General features: G+C 40.5%; 2 protein-coding genes across 4 annotated transcripts; both read right to left on the reverse strand.

The window, feature by feature from the left end:
* Positions 1–5: 5 nt before the first annotated feature.
* Positions 6–10,034, reverse strand: crot (carnitine O-octanoyltransferase). 3 transcript variants are annotated; one of them, XM_084027752.1, is made up of 17 exons: positions 9,921–10,034; positions 9,088–9,227; positions 7,893–8,017; positions 7,616–7,797; positions 7,372–7,496; positions 7,161–7,269; positions 6,393–6,486; positions 6,103–6,228; positions 5,622–5,723; positions 5,344–5,427; positions 5,134–5,241; positions 4,901–5,031; positions 4,685–4,808; positions 4,498–4,576; positions 3,956–4,049; positions 2,609–2,728; positions 6–2,313 (listed from the first exon to the last, which is right to left on the reverse strand). In XM_084027752.1, exons 2-17 carry the CDS (start codon positions 9,200–9,202, stop codon positions 2,193–2,195), a joined length of 1,839 nt encoding a protein of 612 aa, XP_083883878.1. In that variant the 5' UTR covers positions 9,203–9,227; positions 9,921–10,034; the 3' UTR covers positions 6–2,192. The 3 variants fall into 3 exon arrangements, with proteins under 3 accessions (XP_083883878.1, XP_083883877.1, XP_083883876.1); XM_084027751.1 differs by having other exon boundaries at positions 9,088–9,248; positions 9,921–9,983; XM_084027750.1 differs by lacking the exon at positions 9,921–10,034 and having other exon boundaries at positions 9,088–9,533.
* Positions 10,035–11,514: 1,480 nt separating this feature from the next.
* On the reverse strand, positions 11,515–13,301 carry acbd7 (acyl-CoA binding domain containing 7). Its single transcript, XM_084026186.1, has 4 exons — positions 13,148–13,301; positions 12,187–12,304; positions 12,033–12,095; positions 11,515–11,931 (listed from the first exon to the last, which is right to left on the reverse strand). Exons 1-4 carry the CDS (start codon positions 13,157–13,159, stop codon positions 11,858–11,860), a joined length of 267 nt encoding a protein of 88 aa, XP_083882312.1. The 5' UTR covers positions 13,160–13,301; the 3' UTR covers positions 11,515–11,857.
* Positions 13,302–13,839: the final 538 nt, after the last annotated feature.

The raw sequence follows: 13,839 nt of genomic DNA on the forward strand, positions 1-13,839 counted from the left end.
TTAAATGTTTTGAAATAAAAATTTTATTAAAATCAAGTATTGATCTGTTTTTCATTTGACTATTTAAAAGGAAATACAGTTTTATTCACATTTAGCCATTTCCTACAGATTAGACTTTAAATGCAGAGGAAATGTGGGGGGGTTAATGTTTTACAGCAGTTATCTTAATATAAAATGTGAACATTCATCCATCTGTAAGTTGAAAGGCAGAGAACATAAACAAAGGAAAGCTGCGGAGCGTGTAGGCACTATAAGGTGCAGTGATCAAATATGAAAGGCAACAATCATCAAACCAACAGCTTCTCAGATCTACAACGTAATACAAAATAATGTGCAGCAGATCAATACATCGGAACATTGCATCGTCAGTTATGTATTGGAACTCCTGATTCTAGAGCTTTTACTGTTGGGTTCTTTCCTGCCCCGCCAATACATACACAGTTGCGACATACAACAGCCTGTTAAAGCCAAGCGCCACGTAGGCCTCTGCTCCTCCGTAGGCAAGCGAGAACAGAACTGGCTAGCTAGATATGAAATGATCTAGCGTATGTTGTGAAAGATTTTGGTCATATTGTCCAGCCCCAGCCCGACATGGACAGACAGCAGGGTTGAAGGTCCAATGGGAGGATAAATCTGCCGGACAGAAGGACGCCGCTAAACCTCTTCATCTTCATTACTGCTCGACGCTGAATAACAAAACAGGAGCAGAACTATGGTCTTACATTAAGACGTAAGGAAGGCCCTTGCGGGGCACAAGAATAAGATACGACATCTTCACAACTGTGTATGTGCGTGAGGACGAACCCAATAGCATCAGCTCTTAGGAAGCACTCACACTACGGCCAGTTGATCTGTACCGTGCCGAGGCCCGATTGTCCCCCCTGCCCAGCCCCCCACCGGTTTGCACTCACACTGCTCCGAGCCCAAACAGGCCTCGGCACGGTTACCTCTTCTACATACGTCATCAGGTCGTCATACGACACACGCATTGCTTTAGGTAGTTTCCAAAAAAACAGAGAACACAGAGAACATGACTGCAACTTTACTGACGAGTCGCGTCTGCGTGAGTGAGCGTGCTGTGCGAGCGGAATGGATTTTGGACAGAGACATTTTTATCATAAAAGGACGGCGCATTGCACTACGTCTCCAGGTCCAGTTCCGCTCGGTACCACTCACACCCTGAGTCTGAAACATGGCCAAGCCCAACCCAGAATCCATCTGTGTCTCACACAGTCACCAAAGGTATAAAACAGTCATAAATCGGCTCGATAGCGAGGGGAGATCCAAGTTGAAAACTGAGCGTGAGGGACGGATTATCGAATAAAGGCTACGTCATGTCCACATTGCGTGCCCATGCATGTGCTGGTGCATGAACCGTTCCATGCCGAAGTACACCTCTTCCAATCGTGCCGAGGCAGAGGAAGTGGGTACGGAGCACTCACACTAGCCAAAAAATCCTTGAGGCTCAATCGTACTTGTGCGGTAAGGATGGACTAGTGTGAGTGCGCCCATAGAGGACAAAGCTTATAAGATACAGAACCCTTAGTTTTCAAAAAGTGGTTAGTTCCCAGTGTTAACTAGTGTTATCTCTCTTTCTTTAGTGTGTCCCCACTCACTATCACAACTTCATTTTTTTTTGTCAATTACAATTTTGATTATATAAGGCAAAAGTCAAACATTCTACAAGAAGATACTTTTCTCCTGTTTCAAGTACTGTTGTTGCATATTTCCGTAGATTTTCACCAAACAAAACTATAATCAAATAAAATTATATTTAACTTATATCAAAGTTATTTTATGGGCTTAATTGGAATGTCTTTATTTATTATTACAGAAAATCTTAGGCTAACAGTCAACAGCTAGAAGTTACAGTGTCTGTTGAGTATTTACTCATTGGAGGACAAACATCATCAAAAAAAGTCTTGATCCTTCACATCAGTTTATCTTAAATGTGGATTAATACTGTCAGGATTTTAAATTAACATTCTCAATCAAATCTACAAGAGAATCATAAAAAAAATATACTCCTAAAAGTGTCTTATTTATCACTACGAGAAACAGAAAAGTTAAAGGCAGTGGCTATCACCTACTGAGTCTGTAGCTTTGCATTGATCTGTGCTCAGAACAAACCAGCTGCCCGTTATTAACTGAGGGTTTATGAAGTGTTTGCATTAATATGTTGGTGTGAGAACTTATAGCTGAGATGTGGTGCCCAGGTGGAGCATCTCATGCAAGGAGCTACTGAAGTTGTTGAACAGTGACGCAGCATCAGTCTCACGGCAGGATTTCCACGCTGAGATGGAGACAACGATCCTGAGTGGGGAAAGGACACAGTGTGGTGGTGATTGCTTTGCTGGAAATGCAGGGAAGGCACGCACGGTTTCAAACTTGAAACTTCCCCAGTTGACTGACACTGATATCATTACCATGTCTTGATATCAAGAACTACAAAAAGCGGCTCTGATTATGGCTTGACCATAAATTCACCATGTATTTTTTAAGGGTTTTTACGTAAGTTTTAACACCTCACACATAAATCATGACAGCTGGAGGAAAATATTTCCAGTAGAAGAAACAGCATTATGGAAACATGCATAAGTCTGCCCACCTGTCATCTCTGATGCGGTAGAAAAAGCCATAGCCCTGGTGCACCATGGGAGCCACAGCACCGAGAACTGTCGTGTAGCCCACCAGACTGGACGACAGCACGAAGTTACCACCGCCACCACTGGAGACACAAACACAACTCAGTTACAGGCAGAGGGAACGCCCTGCACCCAGACTCCAGAGTCTGCTTGATCATTTCTGTATACAAGTTCAGTTTATCAGAATGTATGTTCTAATGCAGGGTATTTTCTAACCAAATACATTAGAAAAACATAGAAAGAGAAATTAAATGAGAAAATTAATCATGAATTTAACAAGAAGAAAAATAATGATAAATGATATCAGGCTGATATTGACTCAAATAGTTCAAGTCAATTCTATATGTATACTTTATACATTATATATTGGAATTTCCTGTTTAAGTTTTGACCAAGTTGTTGTAGCATTTAAAAAAAAGTTAACACTTAAATTGTTATTCCACATTCGCCCCCAAGTTGCTGGTTTATGATTTATCATTTTTATTAAAATAACAATTCAAATAACATTTTAATCTAGGTATTTATTTGTTGTACAAAATGAGTAAAGCAAGGAATAAATTAAGTCTGATGTTTCCATAAAAAGAATGATGACGAAAAGAATCCTCCCACTCACTTCCACACAGTGAGGCATACAGTTTATCAACTCAACAACACCAGGTTTCGGTATTGGGACTGAAAAAGTAGAATCGGTGCTTCCCTAAATGATTGAATGAAATGAATATTCCTGAAAAACGCTGCAAGTAAATATGCATAACTTTTGGCTAAAGCTGAAAAACCAACAGACCAACAAAAATCAATGAATCATTTTCAGGTGGATCTATTCAAGTATTCCTAACATTTAGAGGAACAGAGGAACACAACATGGCCCTGACAGCAGAAATGATAGCAGAGGCCATAAAGCCAAATCCCAGCGCCAGGATAGTGGAAAATCACTCAGTTGCTATGGAATAAATTAAATTAGGTGCAGCTGAAGGAGGGAGACATTCCTTATTCGTGGAGGGAGGCAGTCGTCTCGGTAACACCAAAGGTAGGAAAGGATCAATTGAAATGTAAAAAGATTACAGTGTTTATTGCTATTCTAGTCAGATGTATGCTAGAAATAATGAATTTAGATCAGATGGGTTTTGTAAAACAGAGACAGAGGCAAGATAATATTAGAAGCACACTGTATGAACTGCAACCTATAACTGAAAACAAGTAGAGTGGTGGGATTAGATGCAGATCAAAACATAATGTACTAAGCAAAGTATGTGATTGTATTATTAGAAACACTTTTTTTAAATCAATGTAATTAGCTTTACAGCTAGTACCTCTTTGCATAGAGGGGATCCAAGAAGAGTCCTGGAGTGGGACGTCCCTCTTCTTTAGCAATCAGATACAGCCCAAGAAGATGCCTGTCAAAACCTGGCAACAGCAGCACAAAATGAGCAGGTTTTCAGATTACGTTGCACTCCATCTCTTTAACAACATACTGACCTACGGTGTAGTCAGATCTATGACCAATCAGAACGCAACAGACATTTATCTGGTCTTAATGTTGCCCTTGTTTTGTTTTTATGATTCTTAATTTTGGAATTCTTCTATAAAGTTTCATGTCCGGCAAATTTATTGAATGCATTAAAGCATTTTATTATATTGCGATAATATCATTATTTATAATATTCTAAACCATGCATTGTTGACATCCATCTTAGCTTACTAGTAATGTTGTTGTTTTATACAATGTTTTCACAGTTTGGAAATTGCTTGCACTTTATGAGACTGGCTTAGAAAGACTTGTCCAACTATTGATAATATTCAATAGTTAAGACATATGTAGCAATACCAAGCAATTACATGTGTGTGAACAAACCTTTTGCTTCCTGGGCTTCAGCCATCAGTTTGTTGTGTTTATTAAAGGCCAGAAGCATGGCTTTCCTCTTGGAAACAACCTGACAGAGAAATGTTTATGTGCCATGTGAAATAAGCAAAGACTGTTTCCACCTCCTTCCTCTGTGTGATTTTGCCACAGTTTATGTTTCAGACATGCATACACTCACATCCCACGTGGGGTCAAACATGGCTTGACACCAGTTCACAGCCTCCTGGGTGCAGGGCCGCATCGTCTCCGTCCTGCCATGGTAGAACTTGCGAGTCATTGCTGTCTCATAACAAGCCCCTGGCCTGTGAAGGGGAAGAAGAAACATTCAGGGTCGTTCCCTTCATAGGCTTCAAACATCAATAAAGGCATGGCCTTATTTTCAAACAGTCCATACCTTTTGTGCATTCTCTGGTAGGCCAACTGCATTGCTAGTTGAACAAAGGTGTCCGGATGCAACTTCTTCTGTTTGATGGCAGCTTTTCCAAATGCTGTGAAGGCGTAACACACAATCTGCAGGTCCTGTGTCTGTAAAGCCAGCGACAGAGTGGACACCCACACAGCTGTGACTAAGGACAAGTCATTTTGCATGAGGCTTTTTCTACTGTAGGGTGTTCAATACTGGCTCACCGACTCGAGGTACTGCTGTTTGGCATGGCTGATGTCACTCTGGATTTTTTCGTCAACAGTAAACACCAGTTCCTCAGGACGGGGTACGGGTCTCACTGCGTCTGAGCCCTACAAAGCGTTGACATCAGTGTGTGGCAAGTGGACAGATACATTGAAATTGAACAAACAAGGATCATTTAAATGTATGTACGGAATCAAGTCTATATTTACCTTCCATTTGCCTTCAGTAACTTTGATTTGCTGGTCCAGATACCAACACATAGACACCAGTACCATGGCATCATATGGTGCATGCTGCAAAACAAGTTCTATTATATCTGACCCCCTTAAGAATGGTGTTTGGAATTATTTGCTTTTGGACAGGAACTATCCAAGATGAACGCCATTAAAAAAGCTTGACTCTAAAAAAACATGCCATTTAAAGTGAGTCTCAAAACAGCATAGCACATTAGCATAATAAAAAAATAGCATTGCACATACAAACTTACATCACAAGTGGATCCAAAAGTGCCATCTGCGAACGCTAGTGAATTGTACGTTTTGTCGCCCCAGCGGATGGTGGGATTGCCTGTAAGGGCTTCCAACGTCACCTGTGTTCAGAATTTCCAAGTCACACAATTAGACACGCAAAAAAAAAAATCTAGAAAACAATAAGCTTTAAAAGGGATCGGTCGGGTGTTTTTAAGTGGGGTTGTATTAAATACTTATCAACAGTAAGTATACACGTAACTAGATAATTATATTTGTTTAGGTTGGCCTTGCTTTTAGGTGGCTAAAGTAGGTTTTGCTGCTGGCTTAGTCCACAACAGTACATAGCTTAGCTTCTCCATGATGGGGCCGTGCCGACCACCATCTACTGGAGGTAATAAACTGAGTATCAATAAATACCTTATACAACCATACTTAAACTCCTGAACCACGTCTTTAAGTCACAATATCATAAATAATCAAATTTTGTGCAGCCCGTACATTTGTGTAGTTCTCTGGAGTGGAGTAGGGTTTTTTTTCATCCAGAGATACGACGAACAAGCAGCTCTGGATGGTCTCCAGGATGGTGTAATTGTGTGGATCAATATTTATTAGATGCTCCCTGGCCTGCAGAGACAGTAAACAGTTAAATGCTGACAGCACTGATCCTCAAGCATGCTTTTGTTATATGAGAACTTTTACCCAAATGTGATCCATAATCTGTTTTAGAAGTTATACCAAGATGTTTATACCAACATGAACTCAAAGTCTCTAAATGTGAGCACCCCTACCAGCGCCCAGCGAGTCCTCTCCTCTGAGGTGAGAGCAGCCACTCCGTCTCCCTCTGGCTCTCCCTCACAGCACTCTTTGATGTAGGTCAACTGCCTAAAGAGGTTAAAATGCACATAATATACACACAGTATGACAATAATACCAGCTGGAAAATCAGCGAGGACAATATTGCCTAAAAATATTTATCATCACATTTTTCATCACTTCCCAGTATATAACATTCATTTCTAGTAATTTCATTAACGCGACCCAGATATGCGGTTGAAACAAATGGATTAAGCAATGAAAAATGATATGTTTTTTGAGTTAAGTTTTTGCTAAATCAATAATTCCCCACTGCCCTGTAATAATTTTAAATTTCTGTGGTGCCACAATGCTGCTATAGATCTATATAAAAAGGCGTAAACTGTACTTGACTAGATCTATATATGATAGAACAGTTGAGATGTTGTGTATCATAATTTATGTAGCCCAAAGAAAGAGACTCAAGTAAGGGGCATAATAAAAAACACTGAATATCTGCTCCAAAAAGATATTGCAAATGTAAGTGAGGTTGCTTACACTTGCAATATCTGCAATGCAATATCTACCTCATTGGGCTAAATGGTGGAATGCAATTATTTCAAACTCCGTGGTAACATGTATGACATGACATTCCTCCATATTTTTGAAAGTTCAATTTGTGGTGTCAGCTGCATTTGGTTCATGGCCCCAATCCCTCAACAGGAAGTTTGTTCTCGTGTGTGAACTTGTGTGTATTTCACTACCTGAGGAGCTCTGGAGGAGTCAGGATTTGTCCATCACAGACTGCGTCAAATGTGAAGATCCGTCCACGACACATCACTACCAAATGAGATGGGCATAGACCCTCGCGATCTGCGGCACAGCACAAAGTCCACATACACCATGGGGATATGTAAAAAGTGTATGCAGGTGTGTCTGAAGATTAGAGATAAGATTCAGCTGGGTTTATTCTACCTGTCTTGAAGTAATTGCGAATGGTGTCCTTCTTTACTCCAGGTATTTTGCAGGTGCAGAATAGCATTCTGAACTGGTCCATATCTAATGCCATTTTGGCAGCTTTCTGGGGATGCAGCCTCTCCCTAAAACATGCAGCCAGAAGAAAAGAACAACGAATTAAATACATACCTGACTTCTACTTAACAGACCACAAACTCACAGCTTTGTGAATGTGAAAAATGTGTGTGTGAACACGTCTTACGTGCGGATCAGGTTCCAGTACTGTAGTGCATGCCACGTGCTAATACTGGTCCTCTGCAGTTGAGTTCCCTCTTCAGGAGGCCAGCAGTGCTCCAGGTAGGGCGCCGGACCCCCAAAGTTCACGTTCAGCTGGGAGGGGATGCGTACCTCCAGATATGCAGCATCTAACCACCATTCTTCCAGCTAATAAAATAAATAGATAAAACTGTCAGCTCAGTAAAACATCCATGACTGAGGAGGGCATCTGTAATTAAAATATCTACAGCTCAGTTACACACCCAGTTCTTCTTTGCCCTGGCTCTCTGCAGTAGTTTCTGGTGCAGCTCTTTGCCAACACCCTCTTGAAATTTCCTCACAATGTCCACTGTTGCCTTAAACTCTTCTTCAGATGCAAATGGTTGAACTGGTGGAAAACATGGCAATGCAAAGTCAAGTAAGAGCACCAGCTGCTGGTCATTGTGAACATTTAGCATATTCTGTTGTGAAATCTGTGTATTTAATTCAGGTTGTACAGTGAATATGAAACAGACTATCATACATACACTACCAAACTAAAACTCTTGTACGTCGTTACAATATTCAGAGTTAAAGAGCTACTGAATTTGACGTATGAGTAATAGAAATTCTGGAGTGAAGAGATGGTATAGTGATGAATGCCACTGCGTAATTTTAATTTCAGTAATGACAGGATATTTTAATTAAACCGGACAATATAAGTTCAGTGGGAACATTGTCTTAACCACTGTCCAAATCCACCAGGAACTAGTTAAAACGCCAAAAACACTTCTTATAGTTTTAAATATTTAAATTAAGGCAAAAGGCAGGAGCAGTAGCGAGCAGAAGGACATGTTGAATGTTCTTAAAAATGTACAGTATTTCATCTTTAAAAGGGCTAATTGCATGGGGGAAATATGTTCTCAAGAAATATAAAATACAACTCTTATAGAAAAATTATCCAAGGCGCACTGCAGGGTTTGTGCAAAATCAAAATGCCTTCTTTTACATGGCAATATGTCTTTAAAATGATCAACATGTTGTGTGTATATATGTATAGTATATGGTCCTGATAAGCGTAATAATAATAATAATTATTATTATTATTATTATTATTATTATTGGTGTTGTTATTATTATTGTCATCAAACATACAAGAAATGTTTGTTAACAGATTCAACCTTAATGACACAACATGAGACGAATAGCCTACAATCTAAGGCTAAATATTGGAATTACACAGACAATTTGCTACAAAACGTGGTGTTTGTTGTCAAAACAATTCATACATGGATGAAGAGTGGGATGGTGGTGCAAGCCTATCGATAAAAAACAAGGAAGTGACTGTGATATATCACAAACCCAGAGAGAAGGAGGGCAAAGAGAAGGGGTAGTATTTGTCTGGGTTAATATTTGTCTTTTATCTGAAACAGAGGAGCTTGTGACACAGCAGCAGGTTGTTCAAAGGGTCTAACCTACCTGCATTAAGGTACTTGGAAAGGCTCGACTCCAGTAACGGGACGGGCAGCGATGGCAGGCTGCTTTGGTACTGGAAGGTTCGCTCTGGCAGCGACTCTGATAAATTATTATCCATTTCTTCTCCCTGGAAGGAATTCAGACTGGACCCACAAAACAAACATCTGGAATAGTGTTCTCCTAAATCAAATGCTTCAGATTTTAGTTTATATGCAACTATACTTATTCTGAAGAATGAGACTAATCTACCTTTAAAAGGGTTGTATAAATTGTGCAATATGGCAATATTTGTTGAATACATCAACAGACAGTGGGTGTGTATTTAGTCATTCCTATAGATGAATTCATGGCCTGGTAATGTGATTTCCTCTCCGACAGGCTGACCACATACATGATACATAAGCAGGTTTACATAATAGACAGGAGCTATGGATTTTACTGCGACCACAGATTGATTAGCATTAGCAGTTAGCGTTAGCCGAAAGGACAACACATACAGTTATATTTTGGAATATGACGTAGATCTTAATGCTGATCGGTTGTGTTGCAAACGTTTACGACCAAAAGACTAAAAAAAGTTAGTTACGCTTGTTTGTTTTTCGTAATAGTAAAGGAGCCACACGTTCCTAAGCTGCTTGTGGAAAGCAGTCGTTTTTTCAGAGTTTTAACTCGTCTATGAGGTAACTGAAACGACCCTAAAGGTTCCCGGTAGCGTTAAGCTAGCTACCGTATTTGCTCATGTTACTCTTTGTCTGCGGTTAGAGTTAAGTTTGTAATTACGGTAAAACTGACTTAGAAAACTAGCTTCCAAGACAGTGCGTCTGTTTGCTGCTTACCTCGTTCAGGATGAGTCTTCAGCTCGCTGCATCCATGCACATTTGAAGCTCAGTGTTGTTGTTGTCAGCTGTCCTCCGCTACCTTTACCCCACTGAACCTTAGCGCTGAAGGTGACACTGCGCATGCGCATGGCGACAGTTCACTTGACCTATATTCTGTCAGTGAATGGGCGCACTGGTGGTGGTGGGTTTGGCTGCTGCAGACGACAGGTGGATTGATTTAGCAGCTGCTGTGTAACAACTAACCTTAAATGACCAGAATAGAAGCAATGGAACTTGATACAAAATCACAGAGTGCAAATGTATTATTATGACGTAATAATGATGAAAATAATTAAAGGGATACTTCACCCATTTGCATTGCTCTTTGTTGTCATACCTGGTAGTATTTTTGAATGGTCGTGCATCATTCCCTCATTTTCCCCAGAGATGGAGATCTCCATATTTCTATTCTGAAAAAGAGCCTCCGATGACGCAAATATGATCATTTTGCGTCATCAGAGGCTGCTTTGGTTAGAGGGGGTGAGACTACAACACTAAGGTGCCGTTTACACGAAGGGAAAACACACATATTTTCACGCAGTTTGACCTCTCATTTACACAAAAACGCTGGTTTTATCACAGAAAACGATTATTTCTAAAAACTTCGGCCAAAGTGGAGATTTCTGATAACGCCGGTTATGTGTTGTCGTGTCAACTGGGAGAAACAGGGTTTTAGGTTCTCAAGCGTCACAGGAAGTCGCTCATGTTATTTTTCGTTGTTGATTCTGATTGGCTTGCATGCTCTTATCCTTCTCCCTACACTGCCGCCATAGGTTTGGGATAGTTATAATGGCGCTAGCCGGCGTATTTACCGCGTATTTAAAACGGAGGGGGGAAATATTTGTTTCTCTTAATATCCTGCAACGTGTAAACGTGGCCTTAGTTCCTCGTGTTTTCAACCCACCTACAGGGGGTGGGACTACAGACCTATTTCAGATCAGTGTGACCTCACTTGCAGAAACTAAAAGCAACATCCGCCATCTTGGAGCTTGGAAGCTATGCTAACAGGCGCTGTGGAGAGGGCTGAGGAGTAACGAGAATGGCGGAAGATATTCAAACTGATTTGTAAGGAGGGGATTTCGAAGGTCTTGTGCTCGAATCGGATGTTTGTGGCTATCTCTATGAGCCGCAATATAGTGGGAGTGGCCTGTGGAACTGTGCATTGTGGGAGTTGTTATCTTCTATCCACATGTGCCAAAAAGTCACTGTCTGCCTTTTCTCAGTCAAGAAGGCACCAAATTCGAAATGTAAGAGTCGCTTTGATCTGACTCTGTTTGCTTCAGACTTCAGGCAGTCAAGAAGAATGCACTCACATGATGGGGAGTACAATCTACAGTCCTGGTTCTGAGCAAAAATATAGTAAGTTCCCAGTTTATTAGGTACCTCTAGTTAAAAAATAATAATAAATAAGTCCTGCAAAAACAGTACCTTTATTAAGGTTGTTATGTCCGTTTTTCTGTGAACATGTTGATTCAAATGTGTGGTTACTTTGAATGATGTAGTTTGTGTTGCTGGTTGAATTGCATTACATGATAAATAACAACAAAACAAAAACCGTGCAGAGGTTTTATTTTCATGTTTGAGACGCATGTGTAGCATATTGCTGTGTACATATGGATTACAAGAATAAACTGCATAAACCAAATAGTAGTTAGTACATTTTATATTTCTAACCTTAAAGGACACATAAGTTGTTCAATTAATAATATATGTTAAAAAACAAGACAAACCATTAAAAGAAATCACAGCAAGTTTTGTATCACACTTTATCCTGCATAATTATGGCCTCTGAAAGCAGAAGGCTACTTGTTATCCAGACAGCAGCTTTGCCTCAGTATTGCTTTAGTAGACGGTCGTTATTGCATTCAGTTTGGCCCTTTAGCTCATTAGAAGTCTTACATGCCATATTTGCTGATCACTTCCTTGGCAAGTGTAATGTAGGCTGACATGGCATCATCCTTGGACATTCCTGAAAGAGGGTGAAAAATACAAAATATATGGATTAAATACACAAAGTATCACATTGTTGCTGTGGGTTTTTTTTTAGCATCTTCTACATCGACTTGTTACCTTTCCTGGAGTTCCAGGCGTCCCACTTGGCTTTTCCTTTTAAATCAGTCATTCCTGGTCTTTCTACAAGCGTAGCACACAGAGAGGAGGACACGTTTAAGAATTTAGGGGAAATTGTGTGGAAATGATTCTGTTTTTCTGCAGAAAGTCATACCAGTGTTAACCTCTCCAACGATTGTCTGCTTATAAAGGCCATACAGGTCCAGCAGCTCCTGGTCCGTAGGCCTCGTCTTCACCTTCTTCACATCCTCTGCCATCTTCTCAAACTCTGCCTGCAGGTGAAGAAGTCACTCAATGTATTTCTGATACATCATTAATAACTAAGCTATTATGTTTGCACATGGTAAGCACTAATAGCTATTCTGCTCTTTGCCGAGTCTGACAGATGAATCAGTCTAAAGTATTTGGTGCAGCAGGAGCAGATATCAGAGGATGTGGGAATGTGCATATTAATCAGTTACAAACATCACTGAATAAGAAATCTCAGCATTCCAGTCACGGTGCAGAGCCCGGGAGACCTATTGTTGCACAAGTTGGAGAGAAACAATGGGCTTTTATTCAAGACCGTTTGTGCCAACTTGAATAATCTACTTTACAAAAGATCTGGGACATAGCAGAGCAGATAATTATAGACAGAATGAAACCCTTTTCAGGATCAACATAAAAACCTGAAATCCCAGAAACTCGCAGTGTGGGAATTTAGATCTCCATGAAATAATTTTGAATCCTACAAACATTAACCTCTGAACACTTAGCATTAGTCGAAATGGGTAATGCATTAGCCAGTCAGAATATTTGTTCATCTTCTTAGTTTTCTTTAAAATAAATAATAAATCAATCCAAATAATAGCCTAATACTATTTCTTGTTTGTCTCTTCGCAATAGCAATCTGTTTACAATGGGTTAGTCTGACTTTGCAGAAGGAGCACCGTACCAGAGGATAAATATGCTGAGCATCGCTTTTCTTACATTTACTCATCCCACACTGTCAAGATGGATGACACCACAGACCACAGTAGATGACGTCAACACCATTTCGCTACAACCGTTATTCATTTTAGCGACAACGCATCCGCGGTGTCCTGAAATACAGAGAAAAGCCGTCTATGTGTTACCTGAGGAGACATGGTCGCAGACGCAGCCCGGGAGGTGAGGTGGAAGTATTACTGTCGGCTGGAGGGCTCTGATTACAGCAGCACAGCTGATCGATGCAAAATAACCGGCCAAGGAGCGGCCTGCAGAGGAGGGAGCAGGGAGCAGCTGAGGAGCTGATTGGCTGCGTGTCATCGAGGGCGGGACAGAGCGAGAGAGGGAGAGAGAGTAAAACAATAAATACTGATACTGCATATTTGTTATAAACTACCCAAGGGTGAATGCTTCAGGGTCAAATCTGTGGTCTATGTTGCTGTAATTGGGACCATCATTTACTAAAGGAACATCACGCTGTATCGAAGACTACACCATAAACTCACGGTTACAATGTTTGCTGAGATAATAAATCAAGTGAGTCATTTTTCTCATAGACTTCCATGTACTCGGATTTCTTTTTGCAATCAGAGGAGTCGCCACCTGGTGGTCAGTGGAAAGAAGGCAAGTTAAAGGTACTTCCGCTTTGGCTTCACGTTTCAGGACTGGATGTTTGCAGCATCAACCATTCCCGTGTGCTAAATGTGAATTCAAAATGTGAATGACTGTTTGCTGTGGTGCTTCTTGTGATTGTGTGCAGTGTTTTTCTCTGATGAGGGTTGAAAGTGTGTGGGCTTGTTGTGGTTTACCTGCAGTTATAATTAATTTATGTATAAAATAC

This window comes from Eutrigla gurnardus, assembly GCF_963514095.1.
Source record: "Eutrigla gurnardus genome assembly, chromosome: 14".
NCBI lineage: Eukaryota > Metazoa > Chordata > Actinopteri > Perciformes > Triglidae > Eutrigla > Eutrigla gurnardus.